This window comes from Mesocricetus auratus, unplaced genomic scaffold, assembly GCF_017639785.1.
Source record: "Mesocricetus auratus isolate SY011 unplaced genomic scaffold, BCM_Maur_2.0 Super-Scaffold_100014, whole genome shotgun sequence".
Classification (NCBI taxonomy): Eukaryota; Metazoa; Chordata; class Mammalia; order Rodentia; family Cricetidae; genus Mesocricetus; species Mesocricetus auratus.
Genome location: NW_024429197.1, coordinates 29290341 through 29308798, shown reverse-complemented (window position 1 = coordinate 29308798; position 18458 = coordinate 29290341). Strand labels below are relative to the sequence as shown.

Below are 18458 nucleotides of genomic sequence, written 5' to 3'. Positions count from 1 at the left end.
ACCAAACTACACAATTTTCACCCAGATGCAGAGGGCCTAGGTCAGACCAAACTACACAATTGTCACCCAGATGCAGAGGGCCTAGGTTAGTCCCTTGCTGGCTTTCTAGCTGTCCATCCAGAATCCTTGAACTCCCACGAGCACATCAGCTGTCTCTTTGGGTTTCCCCATCACGATCTTGACCCTCCCACCCCTCGCTTGCTCATACAATCCCTCCACCCTCTCTTCAGCTGGACTCCTGGAGCTCAGCCCAGTGCTTGACTGTGGATCTCTGTATCTGCTACTATCAGGTAACCGATGAAGGCTCTATAATGAATGACAACTAGGGCAGTCACCAATCTGATTACAGAAAAGGCCAGTTCAGGCATCCTCTCCACTATTACTAGAAGTCTTAACTGGGGTCATCCTTATGGGTTCCCAGGAGCCTCCCTGGCACCAGGTTTCTCCCTAACCCCTCAATGGCTCCCTCCATTAAGATATCTCCCCCATATTATTCCCACTCTGCCCTGCCCACAACTAGACTATCCTGAGAACTTCACACATACATATAGTACATTTTTTATTAAATCCTCCCCTTCCCCCCAGCTCCTTCCCTGTCTCCTGTGCCACTTTTTCTTCCTGACTTAATGTGTTCTCTCTTTTTTTTCTAAATCCACTGAGACAACTTATTGCTACCTGTATGTGCATGGGTGTAGGGCTGTCTATTGGAACTGGTTAGCCTTTCAGAGGCAATATCCCTGAAGAAAACAGAATTCCTCCCCCAGCAGCCATCAGTTGTCAATAACTCAGCAGCTAAAGTTTGAATTAACAAGCCCTTCCCTCCTCATCCATGCTAGGTTTTTGTCTGACATGATCTCATGCAAAGTGTGAAGTCTTATTCAAGCAGTCACAGCTGTTGTGAGTTCTTATGTCCAAGGACTATGGTGTGTCCAGCAGAAACAAACTGTTTTGCTGCAGATGTCCACTCTCTCACTCTTATATTTTGTCTATCCCCTCTTCTATAATGTTATCTGAGCCTTGGGTGGAGGGGGTGTGGTATAGCTGTTCCATTTAGAACTAAACACTTAACAGTCTTATTTTTCACATATCGACCAGTTGTGGACCATTATATTAATTGTCATCTACTATGAAAAGAAGCTTCTCTTGTGATAGTTGAGACATATGCTAGTCTATGGCTATAAAGATCAGAACTTAGGAGGCAGTTAGCAGAGTGTAGTATTAGGTTCTCCCCTGGGACCTAGTCATCCACAGTTATTTTGACTCAGTTAACAGTATGAGGTGTGAGTTTCACCTTGTAGAGTGAGTTTACATCTAATAAAAACTGATTGATTACTCCCATAATATTGGTGGCACTGTTGTGCAGGGGGCATATCTTGCCAGGACAGTCATTATGGTAGCTCTGTGGGTTCACAGCTGGGTTATTTTCTTCCCTAGTACCATGCATAACACCTTCAGCATAATGAAAGCTAGCCAGTAGGGATGAAGCTTCCAGGTTGGCACCACTTGGTTTCTTCATGTTCTATGACCCAAAAATGTATCATCTCCAGCAATAGATCTTTCCATCAAGTTCTGGAGTATAACCAAAACACTGGGATTAGTCTGCAATCTTTGAGGGGAGAGGTCTCTGGGATCCCACTGACCAAGAATTCAAAAAGAAGGAATCCACACCTAGCTTTTTGTTTTCTTTTTTTTTTTTTTTTTTGTAGCCTATGGTGTCTGGAGGTAGCATTGTACCCCATTATAGAGTAACTTGACTTAGACTCTTTTTATGTGTGTGTATATATGTATATTTTAGGAAGCTTCTACAGTTGTAGGTTTCCCTGTAGCATTTTCAACACTCTTTCATATTAGTTTTCCTTCTTCATATTCTCTCTACCCTACCCTCTCATCCTCCACCCCATTTAAGCCTTCCTGTTCCATTATTTCTCCTTCTCACTTCGTATCACCTACTTTCTATCCCCTTCTCTTGAAATGCACCTCCCCATGAACTTTTAATAGTTCCCTGCTTTCTATGGCTACTCTAACTTAAACACTAATATCTAAAGATTAAAAACTAGTATCCACACATATGAGAGAGAACATATGGCATTTGTTTTTCTGAGTCTAGGTTACCTCATTTAAAATGCTGATATCCAGCTCCATCCATTTACCTGTGAATTTATAATTGTATTCTTTACAGCTAAATAGTATTTCATTGTGTAAATGTGCTACATTTCATTCCTCATTCATCAGTTAATAAAGCATCTAGGCTGTTTCTATTTCCTAGCTATTGTGAACAGAGCAGCAATGAACATGGGTGAGCAAGTTTCTCTGTAATAGGATATAGAGTCCTGTAGGAATATGCCTAGTAATTGTGTAGCAGCATCACATGATAGACGTATTTCTAACTTGTTGAGGAACCTCCACACTGATTTCCATGGAGCTGTTCCCGTTTATACATCCTTTGCCATCAGGGAAATACGCATTAAAACTACTTTGAGGTTTTATTTTACACCACTTAGAATGGCTAAGATACCAAAAAACAAATAACAAATATTGGTATGGATATGGGAAAAAGTAGTACTTAGTCACTGTCAGTGGAAATGCAGACTAGTTCATTAATATTTTAGAGAGTATTATCAGTCATATGTTTTCTGAGGCGGTGCTGAAATAAAATTAATATTGGAATATACCTAAAACAACACGTATGTAGTTTAGGGGCTCAGTGGCTAAGAGCACTTATTGGTCTTGCAAAACACATGGGTTCTGTTCCCAGCACCCATGTGGATATTCACAACTATACATAACTCCAGTTCTGTAGGATCCAACACCCTGTTCTGACTTCGGCAGTCACCAGGCACATTTGGAAACCAGGCATGCACGTGGTTCACAGACATACACGCTAGAAAACCACTCATAAAAGTAACTCTGAAGAATAAATACATACAAATGGGACTCATCAAAGAAACATGTTTAAAGTATGCAATTTGACATATCCACGAAACCTTTCTACGATCAAAACTATGACCTGCACATGACTCCCCAAAGCTTCCTTGTGCCCCTTTGTCTCTCTTTTTCTGTCTTTTTACCAACTCAGATTCCAGTCTCATCCTGTCATTTCACAAAATTTTGAAAAAGATTAAAATATACCATAGCCTAGCTTTTCTCACTGACCAAAATATTTTGAGATTCATCTATATTGTTGTATATATATCATTCCATTCATTTTTATTGCTGAACATTGTTCCCCTATATAGATATACCACAATTTCCAATATTTTTGTTTGGTTTAGATTTTTATCAAATTTTTAATGAAAGTAGAGCTTATATAACATGGTTAACTTTGCGTATATATAGTTCAGTGGCACTTAGTTTATATGACATGGCTAACTGTTTCCATATATATAAAATTCAGTGGTACTTAGTTTGTATAAAATGGTTAACTGTTTCTGTATATGCTGAATATGGTACTTGATTTATATAGCATGGTTAACTGTTTACATATATGTAGTTCAGTGGCACTTAGTTTATATGACATGGTTAACTGTTTCCATGTATGTAGTTGAGTGGCATTAGTTTTTCTCATGTTGAACAAAGCACCATCTTATAGTATTAACATTGTTGCATTTAAGAATAATTGCATTTGAAAATTTTACACAAGTTTTTAAAAAAAAACAGTTAAATAGCCAAGCAATTCTAATTTACAGTATGTTCTGTGGTTAACTTACTGTACATTATTCCAATAGACTCAAACAGTTCATTTATTGTCAGGCATCCAGATCTTAAAAACAACATGTGAATATATAGAGCAAGTCTGACCTCCAGCAGCCACTAGAATGTGATGAGTATAAAATTTCCACATATGAGATGAGCCTGAGATTAGCTCTTGTCCAATGATCATTGAAAACAAACACTGAAGATTATAACTCTATGTGAGAAGACATTCAATCTGCAGTTTGATAGAACCTTTATCTGACTGCTCTTTTCATAATTTCCACTGATTAAAACCAAGGGCAAAGCTGAGAGTGAGAGTTTCCACTCTTGTTTAATAACTTCTTCTCTCTCTTCTTGTTTCAGTTGGGGAACGAGGCCATGGGTCCCGTGTATCCTGCATTTCAGTGCTCTCAACTTGGGCCTTGGTCGTTTGTGATGACTTTTTTCAGTAAAAGTTACTCAGTTCTGAGCTAACTTCTTCAAGTTTCTAATCAATGGAGTGATTGGCTTAAGATTTGTGTAAATGTCACTGATAAAAGGCTGTATGTGCCCACTCTCTAAAATTGTAAGAGAGATTGTCATGTAGTATCATGAGAAGTTCCAGTAACTGTTTTGAGCAAGAAATGTTTTTGACAAAAGCCTCCGCTTCTACTTTTAATAATGTTTACATTTTCCATGGTTTGATTTTTTTTTTAATGTTAGTTGGTAAGGGGATCTGTAAAACTAACAGTTTATTGGGGGAATAGAATGGGATCACAGTGAGAATGGCAATGCACAGTGAACTGTGGGGGAAGTCCTTGTATGTATATGTAAATAAAGCACTGCTGGCCAATAGGGAAGCAAGATAGGTGGGACTAGGCATCTAGGAGGAAATGTAGTGAAAAGAATGGTCGCCATGTGATCTCATGGGAGGAAAGGATGCATCAGGATGCCATCCTTGGAAAGAAAGTCTTTATAAAAATACATATTAGTAATTATGGGTCAATAATTAAGTCAGAGCTAGCAACGAGAAACAATCACAAATGGGTAACAGCTTCATAATTAATAGTGTCTCGTGTGTTATTTGGGGGCTAAAGCAGTGACGGACCCCAGGTGGGATCCAGCAACAGCATTCAAATAGACCAAGGCCTGCAGTAAGTTTTAAAGGCAAAAGTCAAAAATGAAACAGTAATTTTTGGCCATAAGGTTTAATAACAAAATATGGTAGCCCTGTATCAAACTGATTTAATATCTTATTCTTGTTGATGTTTAGGTAGGGTCATTTACTATGTAACCTAGGATGACACTGAATGCACCACCCTCCTGCCTCTGCTTCCCAAGTGCTAAGGTTGTAGTCAAATAAAACTCACCAGGCTTGCAGTATTTTTTGTGTAAGACTGTAGAACACGTTGTGCATGGCTGTGGTTCTGGCAGTCTTTTGTGATACTATCAGATAGTTGTGTCACCCAGCTGTATTTATTTATGGTTTTCTTAGGCTTTATATTTTTTATTCTGTAACATTAGATGATAAAATTTAGGGTTATTTCTTCTTTGGGAATTATCACAAACAAAATTTCTATGAAAGTTTGTGTGCATGTTCATGTTTGGGCACCTCTCTCATTTGGAAAAGTACTTAGGACTGGAAGCCTTGAATTATATAACATATGTATGATGAACATTTTCATAAACTGCCAGATGTTTTCCAGAACAGCTATACCAGTTTGCATTCTCACCAGCAGAGTGCAGGAATGTCAATACCTTCACATCCTTGTTAGCACTCAGTATAACAATTTTCACTTTAGACATTTAAATGATTGTGTAGTGGTGTGTCCTGGTTCTAGCTTGCATTTCCTGTCTACTAATGAGGTCTGTGATCCATTTGAGTTGTTTTGTAAATGGACATATGCATTGAAATTCTTGATCTTTGTGGATATCTAGTAATTCTAGCACTATTTTTGCAGCAGCATCCTTTCCCACCAAATTATCATGGTGCCTGTGTAGAAAAACCAGTTGCTTATTGAACATAGGTCTGTATCTGAACTCTGCTTTTCCTTTGTTCTATTTTTATACTGATGCCATGTACTTACTTCAGGACAAATCTGAAGGTATTCAAAGGAGTATTCTGGCTTTTCTTCTCAGAGCTTTTGCAATTGTTCTCATTCCCATGCAAGACTGTATGAGGTAGTCATTTTCTTTTAGTATTTTGGTTGGAATTATATTGAATCCATAGGTCTTTTGGAGAGACTTGTCATTAAAACAGTTTTTTTTTTCTAATCCATGAAAGCAATTTCTTTCCATTTTCTTAGATCTTTAATATTTTATTACCCTTGGTGTACAGATCATTTGTGGTTTTCACAGTTTTTCATGTATTTTATGCTTTCATAACTAATTGGTTCTCTCTCTCTTTTTCTCTTTCTCTCTCTCTTTTTTTTTTTTCCTCTATGGGGGCTTGCCACCCAGCTCCCAAATAAATACACAGAAATTTATTCTTACTTATGACTGTCCAGCCCTAGCTTGGCTTGTTTTTAGCCAGCTTTTCTAACTTAAATTATCCCTTTTCTCTTTACGTTTTGCCACTGGGTTTTATACCTTTGTTTATTCTTTTTGTCTTTCTTTCCTTCTTGCTCATGGCTGGCTTTGTGGCTGGGTGGCTTGCCCCTGGCATCCGTCTCTCCTGCTCCTTCTTTTATTTCTCCTTGCCCTCTTCCCCAAATTTCTTCTCCTATTTATTCTCTCTGCCTACCAGCCCTGCCTATTTCTCTTTCCTGCCTGGCTATTGGCCGTTCAGCTCAATCAGATGTTTTATTTTTTTTAATTTATTTTTCAGTTTAAATTTAGATAAGAAACAAGGTTGCTTCACAAGTCAGTTCCAGGTCCCTCTCCCTTTCCCTCCCCTCCTCCCGTGCCCTCCCCCAACCCCCCCATTATCCCCTCATTTCCCCAGGGAGGGTGAGGCCCTCCATGGGGGTGTCCATAGTCTGTCATTTCATATAGGGCAGGGCCTAGACCCTTCCCCAAGAGTTCAGGGTGAGAGTGCACCTCACATTGTTGGATGGGAGTCCAAAGTCCGTGTGTATTCTCGGGATGGGTACTGATCTGCTGCCCAAGGCTCAATAGATTACCTAGGTTTTAGGCAGGCAGAGTAACACAGTTTTACAGTTAAACAAAAGCAATTGCTTGCTTCCTGTCTTATATCCTGCAGACTCACTTATTAATTGATTTTGATAAGATACATAAATTTTCCACATATTGTTTTTATTTTTAATACAGTGAATTCTGCTTCTTCCTTTCCATTATGGACAATTTTTATTTCTTTTTTCGTCGTACATTAAAATCAACCTCTCCAACGCCAAATCTCTGAAGTTCATTAAGGTGAAAGACTTATATCTGCCTTTGGCATAGGAAGGATGGTGAAAGAATTCATGCAAGGGGTGTAGTCAATACAGACGAAAAAGTAAGCATGAGTAAGGAAGTCCATGGGAGCCGAATAAAAAGAAATCAAATATTTGTTTGGGTAACACTCTCACTGTAAAGGTAGAGCATCTCCTCAGTCTTCTGGCCTGGGGGTGCAAGATGCCGCAATCAGATCTCCAACCACTACACAAGATTAAAAGCATGCTCCTCAGCACACACACAGCACCTAAGACCCTGCCCAGAAGGGACCGCACCTCAAAAGCTTTGGCGGAATGAGTTCCCACAACAGTTATCATTAAAATGATGACTTTTAAACAAACAAGCAAGCAAAATTTAACCAGTGTGGTTCATCTGTAATCATCCTTGTAGATACAGATAACAGTTGATCTATTTCTAACTCTGAAAACACTTTGAGTGTGGTAACATTTAGAGCAGAATGTCCTTAGTCTGAGTACCTGTAGGTATCAACATATAACTGACCGGATGGATAGATGGATGGATGGATGGATGGATGGATGGATGGATGGATGGATGGATGGATATTTTAAAATTATTTTAGTTAAACTATAATTACTTCCATTTTCCCTTTCTTTTTTACCCTCCCACCTTTTCCATGCACCACCCTGTATTCCCTTTCAAATTCCTGGCATTTGGGGGGAGGTTGTTCTCTTGCTATTTTGGGGGGGGTGTTTTTTTATTTTTTTAGTTTTTCACATTTTATTTTTTATGTTCATTGGTATTCTGCTTGTGTGGAGGTGTAGGATCTCTTAGAAGTGAAGCTACAGGCACTTGTGAGCTACCATGTGGGTGCTGAGAATTGAACCCGGGTCCCTTGGAAAAGCAGCCAGTACTGCTAACTGCTGAACCATCTCTCTAGCCATAAGTGTTATTATTACATATATGTTTAAGTACACAGACATATAAATACAACCCGCTGAGTCCATTTAGTGTTGCTTGTTATGTACATGACTGAACACTTTGTATAAGATAACCAATTAGAGGGCTCATCCTTGAGGAAGACTACTTTTCCCTCTCTTAGCAGTCATTAGTTCTTTGTCTAGCAGTGGGACCCTGTGAGAGTTCCTCTTCCACAATAGCATGTCTATTGATCCACAATAGCATATCATTGTTCACTTCCTATTTAGGCAGCCACATTGTTGGAGTATAGTTTCTCTGTCATTGTAAGGAGACAGAATTTCACAGCAGTTTTCCTGGTGTTCTGCTTTTACTGTATTTCCACCATCTCTTCCTCTATGTTTCTTGAGCTATAGGTGCAGGAATTGTGTATATGTTGAGTATGGGCACGCCATCATCATTTGTTTGGTTTTTAGTTAGTTATGTTTTCGGGGAGATCCAGAAGACTCTCAAAACAATATAGATTATTAATGTTGCCATTGGTTGCCTCTCAGAAGTTAAACGGTAAATCTATTGCTAAATACACTGTAACCTTCAGAAAAAGGTCTAGAAGGATATGAACTGGATCCGACCTGAAAGCTCCCTCTGGAAGAACTAGCTTTCATAGTACCAGAAGGTGCGAAACAAGCTGCCAGAGAAGGGAAGCAATCAGTAGTGCCACCCAGCTATGATGCCTATAAACCGCAACAATGATCAGCTTGACCAGAGATCCCAAACAGTGGCACACATCCCTTGGTACTAACTAACAGCTCTCTAATCGGACTTAAGGCCTACTCAAAATTAGGGAAATCATGTCTGGTACTGAAAAACTACCCAACTTCTGGCTGTGAGGACATGGATTTTAATGTTATGCCTAGATCACGGAGTCCCCCAAAAACCAACAACAAGACTAAATCCCATATGTAAAAGCAAAGAGCCTTAATTCAGTCTTGAGCTTAGACTCTCCATCTGCCTGACTAGGCTAGGGTTTTTATCATAGCGGAGATTGAGGATGAAGGAATTTTCCAACACCTTGATTGGCTGACATTTGTCTAGGGATGTCTTGGTGAAAGGGGGTGGGTACATGCCAAGCTAAGAGGCATCAGGTGATCCTATCTATAATGGTTGGAACGTTAGAAATCTCCTTTGGAATGTTAGCTACTTTCCCCTTGGATGGTCCATTCCTAGATGGTGCCCAGGTAGTACCAGGTAGTACTCTCCTGGAGTCAGTGTTGCCCCAAGGTAAACTAAAACTTCTGGCCTACTTTCTGGTTGGTCTCCACTGAGCCTTGGCATGGCAGCAGTGCAGTCAAGTGGCATGTGTCTACCAAGTTGCCCTGGGCCACACTTAGAGTAAAACCTTCTAAACTGTTACTTTCCTAACTGCATTCTAAATACTTAGACCCACAGATAAGTGTAGTTATCAGTCCTCATTAAGGAAGCTTCTCTGCTGCAAATGGAGACTTCAGAAATCCAGCTGAATTCTTACAAAGGCTGGCTCTTCTGAGAATCTCAGGAAGAGGGCAAGCTGTTTGTTCAGTTGATTCACTTGATTCGCCACTGAACTAGCCTTTTTAGCTAATCTGATAAGCTAAAAGCTCTGCTCCCCCACAGAAGTTTATGATCTATGTTCTCTGTATGATGTTTCCTATTTAAGTACTTACTGTAAACAGAAACATGATAGTTATCCCCTCTAACATAGTGTCCTTAAGGTTTATCAGTTTTGTAGTATCTTTTCTTCATATAGCTGAATAATACTCCATTTGTGTGTGTATATGTGTAGATATATGTATGAATATGCCCACATTTGTGTGTTCACCTTTCTGTTGGTGGATACTTGGGTTATTTATACCTCCTGGCTATTGTGAGTACAACTATGAACACATATTTAATGAACATTTACGGTCTTACTTAAAGATGCCTACTTGAGTCCTTTGCTCTCTTTTCTTTTGATTTGTAAATGTTAATTACATTTTGTAATTGTTCTTTCTCTTAATGACATCCTCTGATGCACAGAAGTATTTTTAATTTTTATCAGTGTTCCCTGTCTTTTTGTCTCTCTGTTGTCTTTTTCAAATTTTTAAGACAGGGTCTTACTTTGTAACCCAGGCTGACCTAGAATTCACTCTACAAGAATATCTGAAGGCCACAGCAGTAGTACCAACAGCACTTCGGGTTATGAAACTTGATTTGTAGATTCTTTAACCCCAGCCCCTTGGATTTTTTTTAACTCTAATGATATAATATAGTGTGTGTGTGTGTGTGTGTGTGTGTGTGTGTGTGTGTGTGTGTGTGTGTGTGTGTAGGGGTACCTCAACAGTACTTCCCCTACTCACTTAAATTGGAGATAACTTTGAATAGGACAGTTGGAGAGGTAGGTATAAAATCTAGAGAACAGATAAGAACAAATAGAATCATGTACAAATAATCATAAACACATGGGAAGACCATAATAAATTTGTGAAATTTCATTCTGAACCACATGGTTTTAAGCAGTCCTTCTGCCTTGATGGTCAGGAAAAAGTAAAAGCAAGGAAACGATGGGAAAGCATTCAAGAGTCATGGGTTCCCATTTAAGCTCTGCCTCTAGCCTTATTAGATAGGCTCATGCACTTCATCCTTCCTCATTCTTCATCTCTAATGTGGCTCCTTCGGACTTATTGTTCCTCCTTGTTTATGACAGTATATGAAAACAGTTGGTATGTTGGGCAATAGAGCTGATGGAACAGCATCATTTAAAGAAGAGGAAAGTAACCTAACCCCTGAACACAATAGATCAGTACACTCTTTACAAAATGACAATGATATCACACGTGAATTATCTGACCTTCTCTGTGTTCCCAGTGCTAATGTCATATTAATATAAAATTAATACTTAGTGAATATTTGTGGCAAAAAGAAAGGAGAAAAGAAGAGCAGCCAGGATGGTGACTAGTTGGTTTAGGAAGTCCTCTACGACAGATGTGTATTTAATGGCCTTTTATATTTGCAACAGTCAATTTTAGAACAGAAATGTTTGCTTAGATTCTTGGATTATGAACTGTAGTTGTGCTTAAATAGCTTCCAGCTGATGTGACTTGTCCCTTTGTAGAATGTACATATTATCATAACAAGTCAGTCCTGCCCAACCAGTTGGCTACACTGATCAGAGGGCGTTGCTTTGTAGATGAGCTATACCTTTTTTCCTATTTTCCCTGCAGACAATTGGTGCTTTATGCCTAAAAGGATGATTATTTATCTAGCGTACACTGGGAGCTGAGGATGTAACTCAGTGGTAGATCCTGTGCTTAACATGTACAAAACCCTGGGTCTAATCCCCAACATTAAAATAAATAAAATCAGTTGTTCAAGGCCAGCCTGGACTACATGAAGCCAATATTTAAAAAAAATTCAAGCAGGGTGGCATGTGCCCTTATACTAGCATTTGAGAAGCAGAAGCAGGCATGTCTCTATAAGTTTGAGGCTAGCTATCCTGATCTACATAATGATCCAGGCTAGCCAGAGCTACAAAGTTAGAACATGTAAGAGGGAAGGAGGGAGGGAGGGAGGGAGGGAGGGAGGGAGGGAGGGAGGGAGGGAGGGAAGAGCTGGGAAGGTGGCACTGGAGATATGACTCTGTGGGTAAAGTATTTGCTCTGCCTAAGGATTTCAAGTTAGGTAGATTTCTAGCACCCACATAAAAAGCCAGTCCTGGTAGTGTGCATCTATATCCTCAGGACTGCCAAAATAAGCAGGCAGATCCCAAGCGCTTCTAGCCATCAAGCATAGCCAAATCAGTGAACCCAGGTTTTGAGAGACTTTCTCTTAAAAACTAATTGAGGACACCAGGAGAACACGGCTAACAGAATCAACTAAGCAGGCCTCTTAGGGGCTCACAAAGACTGAATGAAGGGGCAATCACAGGGCCTGTATGGGTCTTCACTAGGTATTCTGAGATATGTTATTGTTGTTTAGCTTGATGTTTTTGTGGGACTTCTAACAATGGGAATAGGGGCTGGGTGGTGGTGCACACCTTTAATCCTAGCACTTGGGAGGCAGAGGCAGGCTGATCTCTGAGTTTGAAGACAGCCTGGTCTACAAAGCTACACAGATAAACCCTGTCTCAAAAAAACAAAACAATAGGAGTAGGGGTGTCTCTGACTCTTTTGCCTGTTCTTGGAACCCTTTTCCTCCTACTGGGATGGTCCTTCCAGCTTTGATAGGAGGGTTTGTACCTAGTCTTGTTGCATCTTGTTATGTCGTATTTGGTTGATAAACCTGGGAGGCCTACTCTTTTCTGAAGGGAAACAAAGGAGCAGTGGATCTGAGGGAGATGGGAGGAGTGGAGGGAAGGGGAACTGAGGTCAGGATGTAGTATATGAAAGAAGAATAACTTAAAAACAAAAAGGTTTAAGACAGTAGTGGAACACACTTCACATCAACCTTTGGCCTCTACATGTGCATGCACACATATATGAAGCACATGTGCACGCACACACACACACTGTTGCATAGATTTATTTAGCCTACACTTATTAAACACCTTTCAGAAATTGTCAGCAGTATGTAAAATATAACAGCATATAATATAATGTAGACAAACTCTCTACTTTGTGGTGTTTACTTAATGTCATGGGAAGGATCCTATATTGAATAAATAACTATGTGACATATCATTACAATTTAATGAATGCATTAAAGGGAAAACACAGAATATTCAGCAATCGGAACTAATTTCAAAGAAGTGAAGTCAGGAAAAATAAGGCCAATTAAAAATTTAAGCCTCCTAAATATTTCCATAGCACTTATTTCCATAGATGCAGAAAGGGGCAAGATTATTCTTAGAACTTGTTGATTTCATTCTAGAGATAGATAATTTTAAAAATATATTTATCCCCAGGCACACAGGATCCATAAAAGTTCAATGCTGTAATTGATGTCGGAAAAGTGAAACATTTACCCATTCATGTAGATTGCCATTGGCAGCACCAGGACTTGTGCACAAGTATGCTAGCCCGTCCATTGCCCCTCCTCAGTTATGATGAAGAAATTGTTGAATACAGATTACCTGGTTTAGATGAAATATCTAAGTGGCCATTCTGCATAAACTTGTGTTTTGGTTAAAGAAAGGTATTTACAAAATAATAAATTCATTGAAGGAACATGTAAATGGAAACAAGAATATGCCTTGTTGGTTGTGTTAAATAACCATAAAAATCTCATAAATAGAATGGAGTAAGATTATCAGTTGGAGAAAATATAAAGAAAATTGTGTCTGTGTAGTTAAAAATATGCTGCTAAGTATGTCTTTATTATGCTTAAGGGCCAATTTTATTTATAGTTCTTAAATTACTTATGATTATATCTATTTTGCTTTATAATTATTAACTAAATATTGTAATTAGAAGGCCTTAGGGAGAAGGCCAGTCTTGACTAGATATTAGAGAGAGCATCTAAGAGAATGCTGAACATATACTCAGTCTTGAGTAAGCATATAGTGGATTAGAAAGGCAAAGAAAGTATTTAAGTTAAGCCTTTTGAAATTTCTGTAACAAATCAGAAATGGGCAAATATTTGTGACTGTATATTTTCAACACAATGCAACAATGACTGAAAGAGAAACTTATACTCCTTTGGTTGTAATTATTTATTAAATTTAAGTACTTAGGCATGGTAGTGCTTATCTTTAATCCCAGGCAAAAGCAGGCAAATTTCTGAGATTTCCAGGATACCTAGGACTATACAGTGAAACCATCTCAAAAATAATTTCAGTTATAATAATGTATATTTTGGATATTCCTATGGATTTTGCAAATAAAAAATTCTGTTAGTGAATTGATTTTTAATTTCATTTAAAATCAATAGTTCAATGAAGGTGGATAGTATACTCACTTTAGAAACGAAAAGTACTCTAAAAGAGGACCTGGAAATGACTTTGTCAGGCATGTGCCACACAAGCATGAGGACCTAAGTTCAGATCCCCAGCACTCATTAAAAACCAAGCGCATCAGTATAATGTGTAACTCCAGTGCTGGGACAGTGGAGGTGGTGTCTAAGTACATTGGCCAACCAGCCTCTTTTTTTTTTTTTTTTTTTGGTTTTTGGTTTTTACAAGACAGGGTATCTCTGTATTGTTTTGGAGGCTATCAGTCCAGCCTGGCCTCGAACTCACAGAGATCCACCTGCCTCTGCCTCCCGAGTGCTGGGATTAAAGGCGTGCGCCACCACCGCCCGGCGCCAACCAGCCTCTTATGTTTAGCCTTTCTGGTTCTGTTTTTTCAGGTTTTACTGAAATACGTGTACATATATTATTGGCTAGGTTCTACATATGAGAGAGGACATGTGGTTTATTTCTTTCGGATATTGTGTGACCTCACTTAATATTCTACATTAATTATATCACATGCAAAAAAGTTGTAAAATACAAAAGAGGAAAGTTTTTTTGTCTTAATAACTGAAATTTTAGTGATGTGGTATGAGATAGGATTAACAAAAGTATTTTGCTTTCAGCCTTTTTAAAAAATTTCCTCCTAGTCCTTAGTCCCAGTACTAAAAATCTCCAAATCAGAAGAAATGGGTAGAGGAACTGTAATCATGCAAATAAATTAATCATTTCATGCTTTGCTACAGCTCATATGCTACGGTATTTAATTCTCACAATGGCCATATCAGACAGAACGTATTTCAATTTACTATAGAGGAAATGGAAGATTTCTAGAGGTGTTAAGTGGCTCACAGATGGTCACATGGTTAGTTTATAAACAAAGCTAGGATTCAGATATTCTCACTTGTGCAATTTATTAGGTTGTTCATCTTGCTTGTTTGCTTATTCTATATACTTTAAAAGTTTCTTATTTAATTGTAATAAGTTCATTTAGAAATAATACAGGATGCCTTTCTTTTTTTTCTCCTTAAAAAAAAGATGAAACTTTACCTGAATCTTTCATTTAAGGATGAACGTGAAGCCAGAGAAAATGTGAAGAGAGAGCAAGATGAGGCTTATCGCCTTTCCCTTGAAGCCGACAGAGCAAAGGTAGGTTTGGTTGAATATCCTCTGCAATATAGAACTTAATCCTGAATGGTCATTGGTTATCTGAACGCCACCTCCCTCTCTCTTTTACTCACTTGGCATCCTAAAAAAATATTAAATTGTCTCTAGAAAAAGTTAGGTTTAGTTAACAGAAAATAGTTCTACCCACAATTCTCGAATTATCATTCATTTTGACAAAATAAGCTGTGTCAGAATAATAAAAATGATAACAATGAGCTTAGTATCTATTTTATAATTAGTGTATGGAAGAATTCAACAGGTTTTTGTTTTTTTGGTTGTTTGTTTTTGGGGTTTTTTTGTTTTGTTTGTTTTTCAAGACAGGGTTTCTGTCAAACAGTCCTGGCTGTCGGAGAACTCACTCTGTAGATTAGACTGGCCTCGATCTCACAGAGATAGAGATCTGCCTGCCTCTGCCTCTCCAATGCTGGGATTAAAGGTGAGCATCACACCATCTGGTCCCAACAGGGTTTTTACATTTACTTACTACTGTGTGTGTGTGTCAGTGTGTAGGTCAGAGGATGCCTAGAAGGAGTCAGTTCTCTCCTATCGTGCAGGTCCCAAGAATCTAACTCAGGTTTTCAGATGTGGCAGCTGACACTCTTCATGCTGAGTACACTCACTTGCCCTGATGTTCATTTAAGTTCTTTACGTGACTACTGTGCTGTTAGGTTTAGAAACAATGACTTATCCAATGCTTCTTAAGCACATGCTGCTGTATTGGGTATTGAAGGAGCAAAAAAATGAGTAAGCCATGTTTGTGGCCTCAAGCAAAGACTTATAATTTGGTGGAATGGCTTAAGTCAAGACCACAGACTGCTTTCCTCTTAGGCAAGTGTCCCCCATGTCCCCCAAGACATCAGAGAAGCGCTGAATTTGTGAATGCTCATGAACTAGAGCTGCAGTGGGAAAAACATCTTCCCAGCTTTTTTGAAGCGCCAGCAGATGATATTATGCTAGGAATGCTTTCATACCAGTGATCTGCTGAGTAAACTACACAGAGGAAGAGGCAGTAGAGCAAACTAAAGTCCAGAATGAATGGAGGCAGAAAGACACACTGGTGTGACTAAAACTTGAGATTTATACCAGAGTGAGAGCAGAAAGGATCAAAACTTAGGGGCAAGAGAAATGGCCTGGACTGGGTTTTGTTTGGTGGGGGTTGTTGTTGCTACTGCTGCTGGTAGTTTGCTTTGGTTTGATTTTAGAGTCAGGCTCTGTATCCTGGGCTGACATTTAACTCAATATATAGCCAAGAATAACCCTATACTTCTGATCCTCCTGCTGCTGCCTCCAGAAGGCTCACCATGTGCCACTGTGCTCAGTCCATGCTTTGTGGTGCTGGGGATCAAACCAGAGCTTCATCTGTACTAGGCAAGCATACTGCCAACATGACTCTGTGTATCCCTAGCCTCTGAAGGCACGTAAATACCTCCTTACACAGAGCTGACAATGTTGTTTGACCATTCTTATTCCAGAAAGAAACATTGCTGTTAACACAGTGCTCATGTAGATTATGTTGAATAAAACCTTTAGATATAACTTATTCCACTTTTTCCCTCTTCCCCCAGAGTAGAATGGACCCAATTGCATCATGTAATACAGTTTTTAAAAATCCTCATAGTGGAATTGAACAGTGTTAAACATTTATCACAGTCCTATATGAACTTGATTCCTTTGTTTTTTTATATAATGTTTATTAATGTTTGTCCTTGTCCATTATATTAACAGAGAGAAGCTCATGAGAGAGAGATGGCAGAACAGTTTCGTTTGGAGCAGATTCGCAAAGAACAAGAAGAGGAACGAGAGGTGGGGCATAATTTTAAAAAGAAATTCTATTGTATTTGATAGTGAGGCTATTAATACTTTTTAAAACACATTTGTGTTTTTCCTGGGCTGGTTTTTGTACAGAAGTCCTGGATTGTCTTTAAAAGAATTATTCCTGGTCTAGTATATGGAACTCTTAGAAAAAACTTAATCAGGTACTGACTAGAGTCATGGTTTTCTTTTATCTTCATTTCTGTCCCCATTTGTTGACTTAAATAAATAGGCACTTCCCATCATTCTTAGATTTTCTTACCTGGAGAGTATAACAACTGTTTTCCCTGTACCAAACTTTACCCATCAAAAAATTACAGTGCTACTTCTTCAATGTCTTTCATTGAGCTCCTAAATTTGTTTGACTGATGTTTTCCTTTAAGTTCATATCTATTTCAATATAGAGAAAATGTATACCCACTGTGTTTTTTTATACTATGTACCTCACAATCTTTGTAAATAGTGGTGCAGATGTGGAATCTGTCCTGCCCTGCTTCACAGTCTTTAAAATGTAGAATTGTGTTGCTAAAATAGTAAACATTGTGATAGATGCATGGCTCAGTACAGTAGGAATAAGAGAAACAACATGGAGTGATGCTTTAACTGCAGGGAGCATTTAGAATGCTTTTCTAGGCATGAGGTCAATAACATGATTTGCTTATTAAGTAAGAAGAAACTATCTAACAAGTTATGAGAAGCTTAGATGTCTAACTGAGAAATTTCATTACTTATCACTCTTGGTAAAAGATACCATACTAGCCTCCAAAACAATACAGAGAAACCCTGTCTCATAAAAAAACAAAAAAACAAAAACAAAAAAAATACCATACTTTCATTTATTCACTTATTTCACCCCTGTTTTTATTCTGAGTATGTGTGCACATTGCTAGTGACCAACAGACAACCTATCTACTTTTATTTACTTTTCTTGTTTTTTGTCTTTTGTTTTTTTTTGAGCTTATACTCTGCCCCAACTTTAAAAATAACAATAATAGCAACAAGAATTATATAGAACACACAAGAGAAACAAATGATAATAAAATTTTTTCTTCCTACAACAGCAAATTAAATCTTAGGAATATATAACATGTCTGCAAATAAGAGGAAATCAACAGAGAAAAGAATTTACTAAGTGGCATAGGATAAATAAAAGCAAAGTATTTGGGGAGTAAAGGACAGAAAAAATCTTTTATAGCTTTGATAATTAGAAAATATATAAAGAAGTAATATTTGAGCCAGGTCTTGAATGATGTGTTATTGTCCATGTTCTGATACTTTCCAAGTATCAGCTACAAATACAAGCCCTGATTCTCAAGACAGAAAACAACTCATTGTACTGCATCTATTCCTTAACAACTCTGCTAGCTTCTTTGAATATGCTTTTTCAGTAATCATGAGAACAAGGCACAAGGTTGGAGATTTGTCTTTACAAGTAAGGAAAATGAAGCTCAGTGAGTCGTGTGTAGAACTAGAAATGCTGGGGTTCTCACCTAGATTCTTGTGACTATAAAACTCATGCCCTTTCACCTACTCTATTCTAGTGTAAGACCATGTATGTGTCTATAGTAGTCAGATATGTAGAAATCTGCTAAACTTTAGACACAGAGAATTATCCACTTTCCTTTTAAGCTAGTTC

The 18458-nt window shown here is 38.3% G+C and overlaps 1 protein-coding gene across 2 annotated transcripts in view; it reads left to right on the top strand.

Moving 5' to 3' along the window:
* Window positions 1-18458, top strand: part of Faf1 (Fas associated factor 1) — a 304225-nt gene that overhangs the window by 254082 nt on the left and 31685 nt on the right. Inside the window, exons 16-17 of one of the 2 annotated variants that reach the window (XM_040756971.1) lie at window positions 14912-14992; window positions 16736-16813. In XM_040756971.1, coding sequence (XP_040612905.1) covers window positions 14912-14992; window positions 16736-16813 — 159 coding nt within the window. Of the gene's footprint in view, window positions 1-14881; window positions 14993-16735; window positions 16814-18458 lie in introns of both variants that reach the window. The other variant, XM_040756970.1, reaches the window with a different exon arrangement.